Source organism: Bufo bufo, chromosome 7 (assembly GCF_905171765.1).
Source record: "Bufo bufo chromosome 7, aBufBuf1.1, whole genome shotgun sequence".
NCBI classification, from domain to species: Eukaryota; Metazoa; Chordata; class Amphibia; order Anura; family Bufonidae; genus Bufo; species Bufo bufo.
In genome coordinates, this window is record NC_053395.1 from 169,700,572 (window position 1) to 169,721,612 (window position 21,041).

Genomic DNA, 21,041 nt, shown 5'->3' on the forward strand with positions numbered 1-21,041 from the left:
CCTATGCAGCTATATAGTGTAGTGGTTCAAGTTCTGGGCTGTGATGCAGAAGCTGTGAGTTCAAATCCTGTCACAAACTTTTTCAGAAATAGAGGCTAAACTTAATTTAAACATATATATATGTTTTTAGCCATAAAATATTTACACATATTATTATATATTTAGAATATATTATATATTATAATATAGGTAAATATATTATGGCTAAAACATCAGTAGTAGTTTACCACATATTATGCATTCATATATATCAGAAGTATGATTTTATATATATATATATATATATATATATATATACAGTTGCAAGAAAAAGTATGTGAACCCTTTGGAATGATAAGGATTTCTGCACAAATTGGTCATAAAATGTGGTCTGATCTTTATCTAAGTCACAACAATAGACAATCACAGTCTGCTTAAACTAATAACACAAATAATTAAATGTTACCATGTTTTTATTGAACACACCATGTAAACATTCACAGTACAGGTGGAAAAAGTATGTGAACCCCTAGACTAATGACATCTCCAAGAGCTAATTGGAGTGAGGTGTCAGCCAACTGGAGTCCAATCAATGAGATGAGATTGGAGGTGTTGGTTACAGCTGCCCTGCCCTATAAAACACACACACCAGTTCTGGGTTTGCTTTTCACAAGAAGCATTGCCTTATGTGAATGATGCCTCGCACAAAAGAGCTCTCAGAAGACCTACGATTAAAAATTGTTGACTTGCATAAAGCTGGAAAGGGTTATAAAAGTATATCCAAAAGTCTTGCTGTTCATCAGTCCACGGTAAGACAAATTGTCTATAAATGGAGAAAGTTCAGCACTGCTGCTACTCTCCCTAGGAGTGGCCGTCCTGTAAAGATGACTGCAAGAGCAGAGCGCAGACTGCTCAATGAGGTGAAGAAGAATCCTAGCGTATCAGCTAAAGACTTACAAAAGTCTCTGGCATATGCTAACATCCCTGTTAGTGAATCTACGATACGTAAAACACTAAACAAGAATGGACTTCATGGGAGGATACCACAGAGGAAGCCACTGCTGTCCAAAAAAAACATTGCTGCACGTTTACAGTTTGCACAAGAGCACCTGGATGTTCCACAGCAGTACTGGCAAAATATTCTGTGGACAGATGAAACCAAATTTGAGTTGTTTGGAAGAAACACACAACACTATGTATAGAAAAAAAGAGGCACAGCACACCAACATCAAAACCTCATCCCAACTGTGAAGTATGGTGGTGGGGGCATCATGGTTGGGGGCTGCTTTGCTGCGTCAGGGCCTGGACGGATTGCTATCATCAAAGGAAAAATGAATTCCCAAGTTTATCAAGACATTTTGCAGGAGAACTTAAGGCCATCTGTCCACCAGCTGAAGCTCAACAGAAGATAGGTGTTGCAACAGGACAACGACCCAAAGCATAGAAGTAAATCATAAACAGAATGGCTTAAACAGAAGAAAATATGCCTTCTGGAGTGGCCCAGTCAGAGTCCTGACCTCAACCCGATTGAGATGCTGTGGCATGACCTCAAGAAAGCGATTCACACCAGACATCCCAAGAATATTGCTGAACTGAAACAGTTCTGTAAAGAGGAATGGTCAAGAATTACTCCTGACCGTTGTGCAGGTCTGATCTGCAACTACAGGAAACATTTGGTTGAAGTTATTGCTGCCAAAGGAGGTTCAACCAGTTATTAAATCCAAGGGTTCACATACTTTTTCCACCTGCACTGTGAATGTTTACATGGTGTGTTCAATAAAAACATGGTAACATTTAATTCTTTGTGTGTTATTAGTTTAAGCAGACTGTGATTGTCTATTGTTGTGATCACATTTTATGACCAATTTGTGCAGAAATCCATATCATTCCAAAGGGTTCACATACTTTTTCTTGCAACTGTATATATATATTTTTTTTCTTCTAGTATTTACACATTTATTTTGTGCTATACATTTTTTACAATTACAAAAAAATATATAAAATATATAAATATAATTTAACCTCTATTTCTGAAAAAGTTTGTGATGGGATTTGAACTCACAGCTTCTGCATCATAGCCCAGAACTATAACCATTACACTATATAGCTGCATAGCCAGTCACAAAAAATAAATTAAAAAAATGAGACTTCTACAGTAGAAGTACAGTACAGTAGAAGTCAATTTTTTTTTTTGTAACTGGCTATGCAGCTATTATAGCTGAGTGGTTAAGTGCCTTGCCTCTAATGCAAAAGTTTGTGAGTTTGAATCCCGGCCTTCTGACATAGATGTGTGCAGGGTCACAGGGCTCTAGTGTGACAACCTGACTTACAAAATGAATGGAGCTTATGGTGTGGCTCCAGGCCATCGCTGCATGATCGTTCTCCTGGAGTTCCCCTTCCTGTTTGGCCCTGTCTATAGGTTTCCTGAAAGCACAGCCCATGCAGAGGCCACTCAGCCCTATAGAGATATGCTAGGAATGGTGTCAACAATCCCTGAGCACTACCAAAGGCCTTAGGATGCTTTCTAGATCCTCTCCATTCTGGAGATCTGTCCGCAGACTTCTCTGACCTGCTGTGAGGTGGATGCTGGATGTGTACGATCATCATTTCATCTGATGAGAGTTTTAATTTTAGCTGGTGGCACTGATGGAGCAGCTGATGGCACTAGGGTGGCAGCTGGTGGCACTGAGGGGGAAACTGGTGGCATGGGGGGGCAGCTGGTGGCACTTGGGGGGGCAGCTGATGGCTCTGAGGGATATTGGAGCTGATGGCACTGGGGGGAACTGATGCACTTGGGCTGATTGCACAGGGGGAACGAAGGGTGTTGGGGATGGATGGCAGGGGGTCTGATGAGTTTTTATAAAGGGAAACAGTCTATTAATTCATTTTTTCTTATTAGAGTACTCGATTAATCGTAAAAATAATCGGTAGAATACTCGATTACTAAAATAATCGTTTACTGCAGCCCTATACCAAACATAGCCAATGGACAAAAATGTTGCTGTTTCTAGGAGAAACAAAAGTCTTGGATGGTACTATTTAAATTTGTGGAGAGTGCCAGACCTGTTGCATAGAGGCTTATAGGCCAGGCAGTGCTCCCTGGGAAAAGGATATGCAGTATATCTCTCCTCCTAGAGAAACTGACATGCCGACACCTCTTCGAAACTTTGGTGGATCCACCGCCAGCACAGGGATTATTAAGACCAATATGTTTAGGTAGGCCGTGCAGATGGAAAATGTGCTTAATAGATAAGTGGGATAGTTGTACAGGCAGAGGGTAATCCAGGTAAAGGAACAAAGTGTGCCATCTTAGAGAAGCGATCAACCACTACCCAGATCACGGTGCAGCCAGATGAGGAAAGATCAGTAAGAAATGTATTCCAATGTGTTGTCATGGAGTATCTAGTACAGGGAAGGAGAAGGCGAGAAGGCCTCTGCCTAGACACAGTCTGGACAGGCAGATGCATAGTCTTGAACATCTTGACGGAGGGACGGCCACAATAATATCTAGAAATGATCTGTAACGTCTTCTGCACAGCGGGATGCCCTGCCAACCTGGACCCATGACCCTAGAGTAGAATTTTCTCCAGTCTGCCTAAAGGAACATAAGTCTTTTCTCTAAGGAATATCTTTAATTAGTACTGGAGCAATGGAGATGCAAGTCAGGTCTATAATATGTTGCGGAGGTTCCTCCTGTTTAGAAGAGTCAAAGGATCTTGATAAGGCATCTGTTTCACATTCTTGTCTGCAGGACGGAAATGCAACTGAAAAGTAAAACGAGCAAAAAACAAGGACCAACATGCCTGATGAGGATTAAGTCTCTGAGCTGATTGCAGATATGTAAATTTTTTATGATCTGTATAAATAATGATGGGATGAATAGCACCCATCAGCAAATGATGCCCCTCTTCCAAAGATAGCTTAAAGGGCCAGCAACTCCCTGTCTCCAATGGAGTAGTTGCATTCAGCATTCAAGAAGGCCTTCACAAGTGACCCGTGTACCTGTTTTTCTGTGCAAGAATACCTCCAGCTCCAACTGAGGATGTGTCCGTCTCCAGGAAGAACTGTTTAGACACGTCAGGGCGATGGAGTGCTGGAGCTTTTGCAAATGCCTGTTTGAGGGTTTGAAAAGTGGATTCGGCCTTGGCAGTCCATATTTAGTGATTCATTACTTTCTTGGTCAGGGCAAAGATAGGTGCAGTCAGAGTGGAGAAATAAGGAATGAATTGCCAGTAATAGTTTTCAAATCCCAGAAAGCGCTGTATGGCCCGCAAACCTGTGGGTTGAGGCCAATTCGAGATGGCGTATAGTTTTTCTGGATCCATCTGTACACCCTGGTCGGATATGATGTAGCCTAAAAATGGAAGGGAGGTCTTCTTAAACACACACTTCTCAAATTTGGCATACAATCGATTCTCTCTTAACTAGTGATAAGCAGTAGGGGCAATATTCGAATTTGCTAATATTCGTCATATATTCTCGAATTCTCGATTATTTTCTTGATTGCAAAAATCGGCAATGTAATATGCGCGTATTGCGAGCACAATACAGGCGTGGGTCACTGTTGCTAAATTTTTTAAGCTGCTAGAAGTTTCCTGAGACTGAAGAAAATGGTTGGCACGGCAGAACATTACAATAGCTTTATATGCAGATAGAGTGCTCCAATATATTCGCGATTGCGCAAATCGGCAATTAATGATGCCCATTTTTTTTCGCCATACGTGCAACTTCACATTTTAGCAGGCCTGACTACATATTACTAATTGGTGCACTATGTATTATTGTGAACTTGTGACATCACAGCACTATGTCTGCAGCATGTATGTATGGACAGCAGAACCTATCAGCTACACTACATCAGGATCTAACCTACACTGACTATTTCCCACTAACTATCTGTATTATATATATAAGCTAACTAACTAACTAATGTAACGACACAGCAAAGCACAGAGCACAGCAATGACACTGCTTTCTCTCTCTCTCAGAACTCCATAAAACTGAAGACAATGGCTGCTGGGGAGGTTCTTATATAGTAAGGGGTAGGCAGCTTTCCTATTGGTTGCTAGGGCTCAGACAAAGACATTGCAACATTCTCATTGGCCCACAAGCAAGAAGGGAGGTTACTGATGAAAAGAAAATCTAGAATATTTGAGAATACGAATATATAGCACTATATTCTAAATCTTCGCAAATTCTCGAAGTGGCGATATTCGCAATTAAAATTAGAGATTCGAATATTCGCGCCCAACACTTCTCTTAACCACTGGAGCACCATGTGTACGTGCCTGCAATGGCTCTATATGTTTAGGGAATAAATCAGAATGTCATCCAGATAAACAATTACACAGGTTTACAGGAGGTCTTGGAAGATGTAATTCAAAAACTCCTGGAAGGCTGCTGGGGCAGTGCTGAGTCCAAAGGGCATGACTAAGTACTTATAATGGCCATCCCTCATATTAAAGGCCATCTTCCACTCATTACCCTCCTGGATCCATATCAAATTGTAGGTGCCTTGCAAGTCCAGCTTGGAGAACAGTCTGGCTCCCTGCAGCTGATCAAATAGTTCAAAGATTAGAGGCAAGGGATATCAATTTTTGACAGTAATCTTGTTCATTCACTGGTAATCAATGCAGAGTCAGAGGGATCCATCTTTCTTTTTTTACAAAGAAAAACCGAGCTCCAGACAGAGATAAGGACTTCCGGATGAAACCTCTCTCCAGGTTCTCTTTAATGTATTCAGACATGGCTTGGGTGTCAGGTACTGACAAGGGATAAACACAACCTAGGAGGAGTAGTTCCTGGAATGAGATCAATAGGGCACTCATAGGGTCAATGGGGTGGTAATGTTTCAGCCTCCTTTTTGTCGAAGACATAAGCATAACTATGGCATGCGTCTACAGACTGTGCAAGCTTGGCAGAATGGTAGCCGACTGAGCTAGAAGCACCTTTGATAAACACTGGGTGTGACAAGCCTCTCCCCAGCGTAACACCTGCCCAGAATTCCAGTTAAGCACCGGACAGTGATGACGGAGCCAGGAGAGAACCAGAAGCAAAGAAAAAGTGGAAACAGACAGAACATAGAAGGCCACTCTTTCTGTATGGAGTGCACCTACACAAAGGTTCAGTGATATACTATATTCTCTCAGTAACAGACTTCCTGTCCACTGAAGTTACAGTTAAGGGCCTTTCCAGATGTTGCACTGGAAGGCAATACCGGTCCACCAACGCCTGATGCAGAAAGTTTCCTGCCAAACCAGAGTCTAGGAGGGCCATCATGGTGAACCGGGTACCTTCAAATGACAATTCCACAGAAGTAGTTAGTCTTGGAGAGATGGAGTCTTCACCTAGGGCCATCTCCCCTATGGACCCTAGGTTCGAGAGTTTAACCGGCTTATTGGTGCAAGCAAGGAGGTAATATCCTTTTTCTCCACAGTACAAGTAAAAGATGTTGGATTGTCAATGCCTAAGCAGAAAACCTTAGCAGGTCCACATGCATGGGTTTAGGACTCATAGTAGAGAAGGGTTGAGGGGACATAGGCCTCTGGGATGTGGGTGCTCTACAAAGGGGTATTCTCTCGTATGAGACATCCATAGCACGTTCCTGGAAACGTATGGTAGATCAATTTACGAGGCTAGAGACAGCAACGCATCCAATGAAATCGGTGAGACACACCCAGTCAGTTCATCTTTGATCTGACCTGGCAATCCTTCCCAAAAAGCCGCCACCAGAGCTTCATTATTCCATCCCAGCTCCGAGGCCAATGTTCTGAACTTGATAGCACATTGATGCACAGATAAACTACACTGGCAAAAGGCGTAACAGACAGGAAGCCGCAGAAGTGGTGCATCTGGGCACATTGAATAACCTTAAGGAAGTCCTTTAAGTTGTTAGTAAGGGGATCATTCCTCTCCCACAGTGGGTTGATCCAGACCAGGGTCTCACCTAAAAGGGGGTCATCATAAAAGCAACCTTGGCACGATCGCTGGGAAACTAGTGGGACAGCAGCTTGAAGTGTAGTGTACACTGGTTTATAAAATCACAACATTGCTTCAGATATCCATCAAACCGAGGACCAAATTCTCTCATCAGTGCAACTTGCAGAGTAGGAGCAGCAGCCAGTTTTGCAGTACCTCTATGGCAGTAGTCATAGAATCCAGACAGGTAGATACATCACGTAGATAGGACAAGATCTGTCTTTGACTTGTGTGTTGCTGGTCGGGATCTTAAAGAAGTTCTGACAAGACCACTGGGGATGGGTCAGCAGGGTCCATGGCCTGAGCTTACTTAAACCGGCAGTGGGTGTGGAAGTTGTCTTTTGGTTAAACCTAAGGGCATTGTCATGGTGGCTCCCTGGTATTCACCCTTCAACCCCTGTACAGGGATATGGACTTTTCCGCAAAGAACCAACCAGGCCACTATCTCCTGGAGTAGTCCTGGTATAGTTGGCTGCTGACTCACGGGGGTCAGAGACACCAGTGTAAAGCACCAAGGACTCAGTCAAAAAGTGTAGTCTGGACACTGCCCAATAGTTTGTGCAGGCTGCGTATTTGAATATTCCAAATAGCGATTCCAAGGTCAGGGCAGGCTAAGTACGAGCGTAATCCAGGTCACAATTCCAAGGTAGTGTGTGAGCTGATAATATTTGCACGTAGCTTTACAGTGGGCCTACAGAATAAACTTTTCTGGTGGGCCCTAGGCACCCCAGTCCGACATTACCAATATGCTTAGTAATCTTGGAAAGCCTGAACAAGGATTGGACATTGACTATAGGCTAGCTGCCTCCACTAGGTGAGAAGGAATCAACCCATATAGACACCTTTGTTTATATGTTGTATTAGGGTGTATAGACATCCCCTCTATAAGCCAGAACAGAGAGCTACTCAATGAGAGTGTCTCCCATTCAGGTGGACTTGCGCTGTCCTTGTATTACATGGATGGCCATTCAATTGAACGGTCGCTGTGTAATACTACATTTCCCCTGATGAGATCACTTTAGGGAAAATGCTGCATGATTCCCTGCAGCAAATTAAATTGTTTGCCAGGGGTGCCAGGAGAGGGATCTGCAGGTGCACTGGTTACAGTCTTAGGGTCCATTCACACGTCCATAAAATGGGTCCGCATCCGTTCCGCAATTTTGCGGAACGGGTGCGGACCCATTCATTTTCAATGGGGCCGCAAAAGATGCGGACAGCACACAAGGTGCTGTCCACATCCGCAAAATAATAGAACATGTCCTATTCTTGTCCTCAGACAAGGACAAGAAAAGGCATTTCTATTATAGTGCCAGCCAAGTGTGGTCAGCAAAATGCGGAATGCACATGACCGGTGTCCGTGTTTTGCGGATCCGCAATTTGCAGACCGAAAAACAGTTGCGGAAGTGTGAATGGACCCTTAAGGAGACACCTCCTTCAGCTTTGGCTACATAGTTAACCATAGTATTTTCTCTCATTAATTTGTTTCTTTTCAGACATTTAGATGTATATAAAGCAGATAGAATAACATACTGGATATCATTATAATAGCATTAGTGGTTAATAAAAATGGAATTTCCATTAATGTACTGTATGTAAGGGTCCATTCACACGACCATATTTTCGATCCACATCAGATCTGCATTTTTTTTGCCTATCGGATGCAGACCCATTCATTTTATTGTCGTTTGTCTATACCTTGGCTTCAAAAAAATAACAAAATAGAACATGTCCTATTGTAGTCCATTTTGCGGACAAAAAGAGGCATTTTTTACATACTGTGGGACCTGTGGAAGGGGAAACTCTGGAATGCACATGGCTGGCATCCATGTTTTGTAGGCCCTCGATTTGCGGGTCACAAAACAAATAAGGTCTTGTGAACGCCCCCTAAGTCATTGGTGTTTTTCCTATATTTATGTCAACATTGTTCAGTGCTGAAGCATCTGTTGGAGATAGCACTAGAATTCATTCTTACTGTTTTCTTCTAGACAAGGGGATGCACTCTGGCTGCATTGGGAGCAAGCAAACTACTGAAAAGCTTGGCCAAAGTAAAAAATGATATCAATGCTGCTGGGGAATCAGAGGAGATTGCGAATGAGTATGAAACCAGAGCCGTGGGTAAAGTCTGGATGACATCTTTTAAAATAGGAATGAATGCATTACTGTATAGCATCGATTAACAGCTCTGATGATTGTTTAGTTAAAGCAATGTCTTGTATAAATGATCACATTAGAAATATGCATTTAATCAGTGGTAATATACCTGTGCCCATGGGGCCATTTTTAGCTCGGTTTATATGGACTTTATGCAATTGTTCTTTGGCAAGACAGAGTATTGACGTACAGTACAGTCTAATGAAATGCGCAGAGAGAGCAGCACAGTATTAATATTTCATGACTGCCTTTCTGTATATGTGAAGCAAGGACTTAGAGAATGTCCCGGAGGTATACACAGCACTTACACTGTGAAATTGGTATCCAGTTAGGTTGGTACATGAAATCATTCTAAAATGTTGTTTTCTATATTGAGCTTAAAGAGGATCTTTCACTAGAATAAAAAATCTAAACTAACAGTATACAGACATGGAGAGCGGCGCCCAGGGATCTCCCTGCACTTACTATTATCCCTGGGCGCCGCTCCGTTCTCCCGGTATAGCCTCCGGTATCTTCATATGTTCGCTCCACCCAGTTGAGCCTGCCGGCATCTCTTTCTCCCAGGCTGTAGCGCTGGCCAATCGCAGCGCTCAGCTCATAGCCTGAGAGAAAAAAAAACCTCTCAGGCTATGAGCTGAGCGGTGCGATTGGCCAGCGCTACAGCCTGGGAGAAGGAGACGCCGGCAGGCTCAACTGGGTGGAGCCGAACATATGAAGATACCGGAGGCTATACCGGCAGAATGGAGCGGCGCCCAGGGATAACAGTAAGTGCAGGGAGATCCCTGGGCGCTGCTCTCCATGTCTGTATGCTTAGTTTAGATTTTTTATTCTAGTGAAAGGTCCTCTTTAAAGGGAACCTGTCACCGGGATTTTGTGTATAGAGCTGAGGACATGGGTTGCTAGATGGCCGCTAGCAAGTCCGCAATACCCAGTCCCCATAGCTCTGTGTGCTTTTATTGTGTAAAAAAACACGATTTGATACATATGAAAATTAACCTCAGATGAGTCCTGTCCCTGACTCATCTCACGTACAGGACTGATCTCAGGTTAATTTGCATATGTATCAAATCGTTTTTTTTACACAATAAAAGCACACAGAGCTGGGTATTACGGATGTGCTAGCGGCCATCTAGCAACCCATGTCATCAGCTCTATACACAAAATCCCGGTGACAGGTTCCCTTTAAAAATAAGTAAAAGGACCCTCCGAGTTGCAATGAATATATCATAGCTAAGATGCCTCCTTTTTAGCCTGTCTGGTGCAGTTCCCTCTTCACTTCTGGGAAATGACCAGCAACTTCTCTATACACACGGTAAGGTGTGGTACATGCCTCCTTAATATCGTTAACTGGGGCTACTATGTCAGCTTTAGTTACAGGGGAAATCAGCAATAAATGTAAAAAAAAGGTAAAGTTAAATGTACCCCAAAGTTTTTGTATGAGAGTAAAAAAGGCCAAAATAAAATAAAATTAATAAAAAGATAATAAAAAAGAATAAAAATCAAAAAGGGACATAATAAAAATGTTTTAGTTGCATGTGGTGCTATTAAAAAAATAAATGAAAAAATGTGAAAGACAAACTATCACCCCCCCCCTTTTTTTTTATTTTTCTGGTTACTTTTCACTTTGTCACAATTGCTCTTGTTGCACCTAAGCTCCACTCATTTCTGTGGCCAATTCCTCCGTTACTGCTTTGCTTGACAGAACCAGGCGGAGGCAAAGCAGCAAGGGAGGGACTGGACACAGAAAGGAGCAAAGCATGGGTGGAACAAGAGCAATGACGACATCCTCAATGCACCAAGGACATAATTTGCATATTAAGAAAAAGTATCATAATTTGGGAAGGGGATAGGAGGTTCTTGTCAGGCGCAAATCACTGGTAGAGTTGGTCTTATGTAAATAAATCTTTTTTATTGCATAAATACCATAGATATGTACAAAGAACAACGCGTTTCGGGGATCCTAATGTCCCCTTCATCAGGTTATTAGGTTACCTAATAACCTGATGAAGGGGACATTTGGAGCCCCGAAACGCGTTGTTCTTTGTACATATCTATGGTATTTATGCAATAAAGAAGATTTATTTACATAAGACCAACTCTACCAGTGATTTGCGCCTGACCAAAACCTCCTATCCTACAATCATCCTTTGGGGGATTGGGCACCCAATCCCAAAGAATTTCCTTCTGCGGCTGCATTCCTGGATCTAAAGGGTATATATCCCTACAAGTCTACTATAGAGTTGTGCCTATCCATAGCACAACTAAAAAAGGTGAGCACCTTTTCTCTCTAAACAATTTATTTTGTATTGAGCGTATTACCCTATTGTGCGCCCCCCACCCCTCTTGTCTCTTTATTCCCCTTGTGACCGAGTGGAATTTAGATTCGCCCGTGGTTTCCAAAAATAATTTGGGAATGGGACCTTGGATCAACAAAAGAAAAACAGTGCTTTAATACTGTAAACCTTTTTGTAATTCTTTAATGCAGCTTAGCTATGCAAAAGTGTACATTTTAACTTTAGCCTGATTTCTAAGCAATGACCTTTTTAGCTTCTACCGCAAAACAAAGAAGGAGCAGATATCAGATGTTTTAGTTAGAATCCTCTATGGACCTCCATAACCTTAGTTGGCAGGCCATGCAAAGCACACGAGTCAGGACGGTACAATTACAAGCACACAAGAAGGCTGAGTACAAGTAATTTGACATTTCAGTATTTAAAGGCTATTTACACCTTCAGGGGCAATTTTTTATTATTGCATTTTACTCATTTTGGCCTTAAAATCATTTATTCAATTGGTCTTTATTAAAAATATTCAGTTGCTCTGTCTAAAATGGATAACTGTTTGTCTAGCTGTGTGAATTGTACCTTGACTTTGTGCCGGTCATCTAATAAACCTCATCTCTAAACTACTAAAAGGTAATAAACACTTAATAAAGCCCCATTCTTATCAGTAAGCTAAGAACTGAGCTATAATGAGTGTGAGTTCCAAGATAAGGAGCCTTCAGCTGAGCTGCCTGATGGAACAGAGTGAAAATTCAGAGCCTGCTACAAGAGAATTTCAAAACCGCACAGAGAATGGGGCTTCACATTTTTTATAAAGACCAACTGAAAAAAATGATTTTTGTTTTAGCTCAAAATGAGTACATAGGTGTACATAGCCTTTAACAATGCCTATTACGTAAAGTCTATATATTATATCTCAAAAGACACTGCGAGATGGTAAAAATTTCTTACGTTTCACACTCGTAATGTAATCACAGCTAAGAGAAACTTTGTGTTAGTGAATTAAAACTTCAATGTTTTATTAAATATGCACTAAAAATCGGGGAGGAAACGTGCAAATCCCTCAGTGAACACATACACACAAACACATATTAGGTCACTAAACCTCCAACAAGATACAGCTCAGACCCACCACTAAATGCTGCTTAAAATATCTGGTGGGAGGACACAGGCTGTATTCAATAGTGACCCACAGTAAATACACACAAAGTGCTATGTGTGAGATGGTACCCTGTAGCTAAATTATTTCCTGTACGAAATGCTGTAGTGTAATATATAAACAGGACGGTATCATGCTGTAGGGATTGCAAATCTACCATCTCCATGTATATCTAGACTTAATTCAGCTAAGGGGATGGGACCTGGCCGCACAATGTGGGTAATTATCAAATCTCGCCCCCACTAATAGATCCTATATGCATAATAGAGTCTAGAGTACAGACTTAGCGCATCCTGATTGTTTTTGTGATAGGGCTGATAGCCGTTCAACATGTGAATCTGGACCATTTAGCTGGTGACCTAGGGGATATACAGGAAACAGCAATATATTAGTGGGGGCGAGATTTGAAAGTTACCCACATTGTGCGGCCAGGTCCCATCCCCTTAGCTGAATTGAGTCTACATATACATGGAGATGGTAGATTTACAATCCCTATAGCGTGATACCGTCATCTTTATATATTGCGCTACAGCATATCGTATAGGAAATAATTTAGCTACAGGGTACCATCTCACACATAGCACTTTGTGTATTTACTGTGGGTCACTATTGAATACAGCCTGTGTCCTCCCACCAGATATTTTAAGCCGCATTTAGTGGTGGGTCTGGGCTGTATCTTGTTGGAGGTTTAATGACCTAATATGTGTTTGTGTGTATGTGTTCACTGGGGGATTTGCACATGTTTCCTCCCCGATTTTTAGTGCATATTTAATAAAACATTGAAGTTTTAATTGACTAACACAACGTTTCTCTTAGCTGTGATTATATATTATATCTGACTTATTCTGTTATTGACTTAGAACTGTTCACAGAGTGTTACAGTAATGATGAGGAATTGGCAGAGTGTCTGCTCGTTTATTCCTGTGAAGCCTGGGGTAAGAGTAGCTGTCTTGAGATGGCAGTGGAAGCAAAAGACCAGCAATTCATAGCACAGCCGGGGGTACAGGTAAGACATAATAATCTTAAAGTGACAATGACTTGTTATTATTAGTATATCAAGTTACATGTCAGCTATTCTGGTTTGTGTTCTAATATTGTGCACATATTTTTTTAGATAACTAGTTTCCCTACTTTTCGTAAGAACAGTTATGATTTTGCCTAATTTGCTATTTCATTACTTGTCTTATACAAGTTCTCCCAGACATTTCGTCTACTGAGCGCTTGGTAAAAACCTGCAGAGGGAAGATGTTTTACATAGTAATTACCTTACCTTGCCTGGTCCCGACCAGATGTAGCTGCTTCTATTCCTGTTCAGCTGCATTTACTCTAATTCGCATGAACAGGAAAAGATGGGCCAACATCTGGTCGGGACCTGGGTGAAAGAACCCGCAGCCTGTGCAGGTGGTGAGGTGACAACAGCATTGGCAGAGAGAGAGAGGATAAGTACTATGTAAAACATCTTCTCTCCACAGGTTATCACCAAGCGCTCACTAGATGAAATGCCTGGAGACACGGGCCGACACAGCAGGCAATTATCGGGAACAATCTATTAATTTCCGATAACTGCCTGCTTGTCAGAGGAGGTGAGAGCTGCATTTAAATGCTTCAATCACCTCCTCTGTAGAGGACCAAAAATTCACTGCTGCGATCAATTGTCCCTACAGAGAATTATTGTTTTGGGGCAGAAGATCACTGTTTAGACTGCACAATCTGCTGCCCATAAATGATAATTTAGGTGTCCGCATCAGCCGATGAATGAGTTTTTGCCTGTTCATTGGGTCATCAGCACCACCTTTGTGTAGGACAATTATCAGGAACGAGCATTACTAGGAACTTTCCTTCCCGAAAATTGCCTCAGTGATTGGCCTGTGTAAAGGGGACTTTATACTTTACATTTTTCTGAAATTGTATGTATTGTACTGATTGGGAAACTATATCTAGTACTATGATCTAGCTCTAGCACATAGCACAGTCTAAGGCTGGCTATTCATTTGTTGGTTGAACAAGTGTTTGGCCATCATCTAAACCTCTCAACCCCTTCATACACATGCTCTCTTGATTTGGCCGAGCATGCAGAGATTCTGAATGGCAACAGTGGAGTAAAGAAGGTCATACACATCCGATATGTGTCATCCAAACTCAGAGTGTATGAAGAAATTGGGAGCATCTGAGATAGTTGTCGGCTGAATGAGCTTTCAGCTGACAGATATCTCAAATGTATGGCTAGTTTTACAATCAGACACTTCTGGTGGTGGCTTCTATACCAGAGAACAAATCGATCAGGCAGTTGACATCCATCAGAAGTTGGTGGAGGCCCCCATACACATTAGATCCTTGGCCAGTCCAACCCAAAAATGGGTTTGATTGACATTTTGTGTATGGCAGCTTAATACTTCTTTTTAGCCTACTGCATTTCAATTTTGTAGTCTTCCAAGCTTGCTAATCCACTTTGGTTTTACACCTTAATGAATGCAAACCGCTGGTGTCCCTGTGACAGTTTATATCATAGCTTTCATCAGATTTTCAACCTACTCCCCATCTCATCTAATCTTTTTTTTTTTATTCTGACTCAGAATTTTCTCTCCAAGCAATGGTATGGAGAAATATCCAGAGATACTAAGAACTGGAAGATCCTTTTGTCCCTTATCTTCTTTCCTCTCATCTGCTGTGGATTCATATCATTCAGGTATGTATACTTTCTCTAACTTTTAGTGAAATTTACACTATTGCATACTGTAAAAGGTATAATAGATCGGTTACTTATCAGTGTTTTTGCTTTTCAACTCAGGAAAAAACCACAAGATGACAAAAGATCTATTGTGTTAAAGTACTTTGACTTTTTCACGTCTCCTTTTGTGGTCTTCTCCTGGACGGTCATCTTCTATATTGGATTCCTGCTGCTGTTTGCATACGTCCTGCTGATGGATTTCCAACGATCCCCTAATGCTCTTGAGATTGCAGTCTATGTGCTGGTTTTTATCTTGTTTTGTGATGAGATCAGACAGGTACAATACTTTGATGTGTTGGTCTAAGGGTTTAATTGTATGTTTTCTAGAATAGGTGTCACCATTTTTGAGTTCTTTATTTCATGATTATTAGTTACTTCATATTTTACATTTTTGAATATTTTTTTTGCCAAATAAGGCAAGGGATGCCATGATAGCAAAATAAGCTAAAAATTTTCTAAAAAAAATATTGAGTAAGGGTGGTGTCACACACAGCTTTTTTGTGGCAGTCTTTGGTGCAGTTTTTTTTAGCCAAAGCCAGAAGTGGATCCAGCAGGAAGGAGAAGTATAATTTCTTCCGTTATACTTCTCATTCCATTCCATCTCACATGTGGCTTTGGTTAAAATAACTGCATCCAAAAAGCTGAGAGTGACACCACTCTAAAGGGGTTGGCCACTTTCTCTTAACATTTAAACATGTGCTGGAGGCAGCACTGCAGTCAGCTTACTAATATATTGTTATCGGGGCACCTGCATCATTGTCCCAAGGCAGCTAAACACTTCTCTATCTACAGATGTACATGAGTGGGGTGAAGTATTTTACTGACCTGTGGAACATTATGGATATCCTGGCCATCTTGTATTTTATTGCTGGGATTGTGTTCAGGTAATTACTTGCCTAAGGTTTGTATTTAGTTCTGGCTTTAGGTAGTTACAAATATTAAAAAGGGACACAAATCCATCTAGTTCAATTATCATGTAGTGGTCATCAAAAGGAAAGCATCATTATGCATCTGTTTTTGTCAGTTCCGTCTGAGATCCGCTATTTTAGAAAGGAGAAAAAGTCCAGCGAGGAGGAATTTTTCTCCCATTCAAAATAGTGGATCTCTGACGGAACAGACAAAAACGGATGCAAAATAAAGGATGTTTTTTTCCTTTCTGTTCTTCTGGCAGACCAGAAGAACAGAAAACTAAATGGTGACGGGAACCTGCCCATATTAATTGGCTAACTTTGCTCCAGAACTTTGGTGCATTTTGGTTAGTAAATCTCCCCCATTATATACACTGCTCAAAAAAATAAAGGGAACACTTAAACAACACAATGTAACTCCAAGTCAATCACACTTCTGTGAAATCAAACTGTCCACTTAGGAAGCAACACTGAGTGACAATCAATTTCACATGCTGTTGTGCAAATGGGATAGACAACAGGTGGAAATTATAGGCAATTAGCAAGACACCCCCATTAAAGGTGTGGTTCTGCAGGTGGTGACCACAGACCACTTCTCAGTTCCTATGCTTCCTGGCTGATGTTTTGGTCACTTTTGAATGCTGGCGGTGCTTTCACTCTAGTGGTAGCATGAGACGGAGTCTACAACCCACACAAGTGGCTCAGGTAGTGCAGCTTATCCAGGATGGCACATCAATGCGAGCTGTGGCAAGAAGGTTTGCTGTGTCTGTCAGCGTAGTGTCCAGAGCATGGAGGCGCTACCAGGAGACAGGCCAGTACATCAGGAGACGTGGAGGAGACCGTAGGAGGGCAACAACTCAGCAGCAGGACCGCTACCTCCGCCTTTGTGCAAGGAGGAACAGGAGGAGCACTGCCAGAACCCTGCAAAATGACCTCCAGCAGGCCACAAATGTGCATGTGTCTGCTCAAACGGTCAGAAACAGACTCCATGAGGGTGATATGAGGGCCCGACGTCCACAGGTGGGGGTTGTGCTTACAGCCCAACACCATGCAGGACGTTTGGCATTTGCCAGAGAACACCAAGATTGGCAAATTCGCCACTGGCGCCCTGTGCTCTTCACAGATGAAAGGAGGTTGACACTGAGCACATGTGACAGACGTGACAGAGTCTGGAGACGCCGTGGAGAACGTTCTGCTGCCTGCAACATCCTCCAGCATGACCGGTTTGGCATTGGGTCAGTAATGGTGTGGGGTGGCATTTCTTTGGAGGGCCGCACAGCCCTCCATGTGCTCGCCAGAGGTAGCCTGACTGCCATTAGGTACCGAGATGAGATCCTCAGACCCCTTGTGAGACCATATGCTAGTGCGGTTGGCCCTGGGTTCCTCCTAATGCAAGACAATGCTAGACCTCATGTGGCTGGAGTGTGTCAGCAGTTCCTGCAAGACGAAGGCATTGATGCTATTGACTGGCCCGCCCGTTCCCCAGACCTGAATCCAATTGAGCATATCTGGGACATCATGTCTCGCTCTATCCACCAACGTCACGTTGCACCACAGACTGTCCAGGAGTTGGCAGATGCTTTAGTCCAGGTCTGGGAGGAGATCCCTCAGGAGACCGTCCGCCACCTCATCAGGAGCATGCACAGGCATTGTACGGAGGTCATACAGGCACGTGGAGGCCACACACACTACTGAGCCTCATTTTGACTTGTTTTAAGGATATTACATCAAAGTTGGATCAGCCTGTAGTGTGTTTTTCCACTTTAATTTTGAGTGTGATTCCAAATCCAGACCTCCATGGGTTGAAAAATTTGATTTCCATTTTTTTATTTTTGTGTGATTTTGTTGTCAGCACATTCAACTATGTAAAGAACAAAGTATTTCAGAAGAATATTTAATTAATTCAGATCTAGGATGTGTTATTTTTGTGTTCCCTTTATTTTTTGAGCAGTGTATTTTTAAATGTATCGAAAGCCAAATTATAAAGTTAAAGTGTGCCTGTATTTTAAAATAACTTTTTGATATGTCATAACATCCAAGTGCTGAGACCCCCGCCGATTTCTAGAACACGGAAAAAGAAGTGCTCACACAGAGATTTATCAAGACAGTTGTTTCCTACACCAGTCTTGATCTCATCTGCATTGGAGTGCCACATCTTTGGCTAGGGAGTTTTGTAGACTTGAGCTACAACTTCTGGTGTAAATGTCTGACAATTTCTGTGTAAATTATATTAAATTCACTGGGACGCTGAGGCTCTGCCCCTTTGCTAAGCCTCACCTCTTTTTTTTCTCCACTTTAGTCGGAAATTATTGGCCCAAATATGGTCTGCCTCACAATTTGCTACTTTTTAACACCACAAATGTGGGGTTAAAGTATTAATAAATCTCCCCCATAGACTTCAGCAGCGAGAAGAGATAGCTCACTGTGTGAGTGCTTTTTTCTTCTAGTTCTAGCAAATCGTAGGGGTCTCAGCACTCGGATCCTCACCAGTCAAAACTTTTAATATGTCACTGTGACATGTCAAACTTTTTATTTTAGAGCACAGGGACACTTTAACCACCACATCTAATGATAAAGCTTTCCATTGCCAGTAACCAGAATCAAATAAACTTTCTATAAGCTGAATGAAGACACACTGGGCAGATTTACCATTGAAAATGTGCCAGTTTTTGTTGCATTTTGCAGCAAAAACACTGGTGTACATGCTTTGCATCACATTTACCAACTTTTTTTATTTATTTTTTATTGAAAACAAATCAATAAGGTGACAATACAATGTCCAGATAAAACAAGACATATAAGAATGAGCCTCCTATGTCTATACGTCGAGTACAAATAAATCGGTACAGTATTCAGTTGACCGTGAGTCTCAAAAATCTTGTCTGGCTGCACTTTCAATAGAGCAATTATCAAAAACAAAGGAAGGGAAGGAAGCAGGAAAAAGGAGTAGTGGGATAGGGTGGGCAGGGCTACACTGCTAGAGGACCCAAAGTACCACGAAGAGAGGATTTGAGATACCAGGAAGTGTACTGAAAAGGTTTGACTAGCTCAGTGATGTCTGTGGGGTTAACCCTTTGAGGACCGACCAAGGGACGCATTTGTCCAATGTTTTTAATTGCCTGTATCATCTGATTAAGAACTTAAAATACTTTATTTGTTTGAGTCAAAATATTAGTTCTTATCAACAAATGGATCTAGCTTTATTTATTGTTCAAATACATTCTTAAAGGGAAAAAAAATATAATTATTTTTATATTGATGACGGTAATCTTATGGTCCTCAAACGGTTAAGGTGAGCAATGATGAAAGTCTGCCATTTGCTGAAAATTTTTGAGGTCGAGCACTCCTTGTGTCTTTCTGCCTCCACCCCTTCAAACCCCATCAGAACCTTCAATTCAGAGATCACCACACCAATGTCTGGCATGGTATTTATGAGCCAGCGTTGCAGCAGAACCCGTTTGGCTATCAACAATATGGAATGCAGGATAATTGGGATCTTGGTAGGACGGCCGGACTGATCTTTTTCGAGGCGTATATAGTGAAACACCAAGACCTGAGGCTCCATAGGCAAGTCCAAGAGCCAATGTTCCTTAATATAAGACAACACACTGTCCCAGAAGTGAGATACCTTGGCACAAGTCCATATGCCATGCCAAAAGTCAGTTGCCGGCACGTTACAGTTAGGACAATGTGTGATGCGATCCGGGAATCGGGGAGAGGCTGGAAAATTTAAACCATAACTTGCGTGGTGTATCATTTTGAAGTATGTTTCTCGTCATGTTTCACTTATCACACACTGGCGGACCTTGCCCCAGCCCTCCAAGATTTTTTTCTTGATCTCATTATCCATGGTAATGTGTTCCCATTTCTTAAACAGAGTGGATGGCTTAGCTTTCGTATCATTTCCAGAAAGTGCCCTGTATAACCTTGAGAGCGACACTGTTTGAGGTGAATAACTGAGAATATCATCAAAGGAGTTCGTAACTGCCTCCCTCGATAAATCTCGCAATCTGTGCTTACAAAAACCCAAAATCTGCACAATCAGTAGGAAATGAGAATCTGGCAAGGCATACTTTTCCTTCAATTCCGTAGGAGTCAGCCATCGCTTCTCCTCCAGGTGCATCAGATGTTCCGCCCCAACTACCCCTCTAGATACCTAGAGAGCAGAAAGTCCTGTTTGGTTCCCCTGGGGGAACTCCGGATGTTCCCACAGTGGCATCAACTTAGAAATCGAATGGGACAGGCCAAATGTTTTCCTTATCGCCTTCCAGGCTGCCACCGTGTCTCTTAGCAAAATTGAGGTTTTGATGTCTCTGGGAAGTGAAGCCAGATTTGAATGGAGGCAGGCCGCTAGATTCCACGGGGCCACTAAATTTTGCTCCAGCTCTCTATTGGAAAAAATGGTCTGTATGGTGTACCCAATCAGAATGTGCCTCAAAAGGCAGGAGAGATTGTACCCTCTTATGTTCGGGAATTTCACCCCTCGGTCTGGTTTCCAAAACATGAGCTTTGAAAGAGAGATGCGGGGTCATCGGCCACACCACAAGAAGGTGGTAAACGCCCTATTTAAAGCAGTAACATCAGCATGTTTCAATAGAATCGGAGGGTTTGAAGGGGGTAATTTAGAGAAGCTCATCATTTTGATGAGCTGACACCTACCTAGGAGGGATAAGGGAAGCGAATGCCATCTTTTCAGTTCAGATATTATTTTCGCAATAAGGGGTGGGTAATTTAACTGATACAGTGAACCGGAGAGCCTACCGATCTTCAACCCCAGGTAGGTGATATGTCGCTTTATGGTTGTGGGGGAAAAAAATCATATGAAGTCCAAAGGTGAGGGGGATTTGTAGTGTGTA

At 42.1% G+C, this 21,041-nt stretch overlaps 1 protein-coding gene and 1 long non-coding RNA gene across 2 annotated transcripts in view; one reads left to right on the forward strand and one right to left on the reverse strand.

Moving 5' to 3' along the window:
- TRPM8 (transient receptor potential cation channel subfamily M member 8) overlaps nt 1-21,041 on the forward strand; it is a 141,930-nt gene that overhangs the window by 78,323 nt on the left and 42,566 nt on the right. Inside the window, exons 14-18 of the mRNA XM_040440269.1 lie at nt 8,943-9,072; nt 13,410-13,555; nt 15,123-15,235; nt 15,338-15,554; nt 16,070-16,161. Coding sequence (XP_040296203.1) covers nt 8,943-9,072; nt 13,410-13,555; nt 15,123-15,235; nt 15,338-15,554; nt 16,070-16,161 — 698 coding nt within the window. The remainder of the gene's footprint in view (nt 1-8,942; nt 9,073-13,409; nt 13,556-15,122; nt 15,236-15,337; nt 15,555-16,069; nt 16,162-21,041) is intronic.
- On the reverse strand, nt 633-19,041 carry LOC121007997. Its single transcript, XR_005780499.1, has 3 exons — nt 18,912-19,041; nt 14,482-14,486; nt 633-642 (listed from the first exon to the last, which is right to left on the reverse strand). It is a non-coding gene; the product is annotated as an uncharacterized LOC121007997 (long non-coding RNA).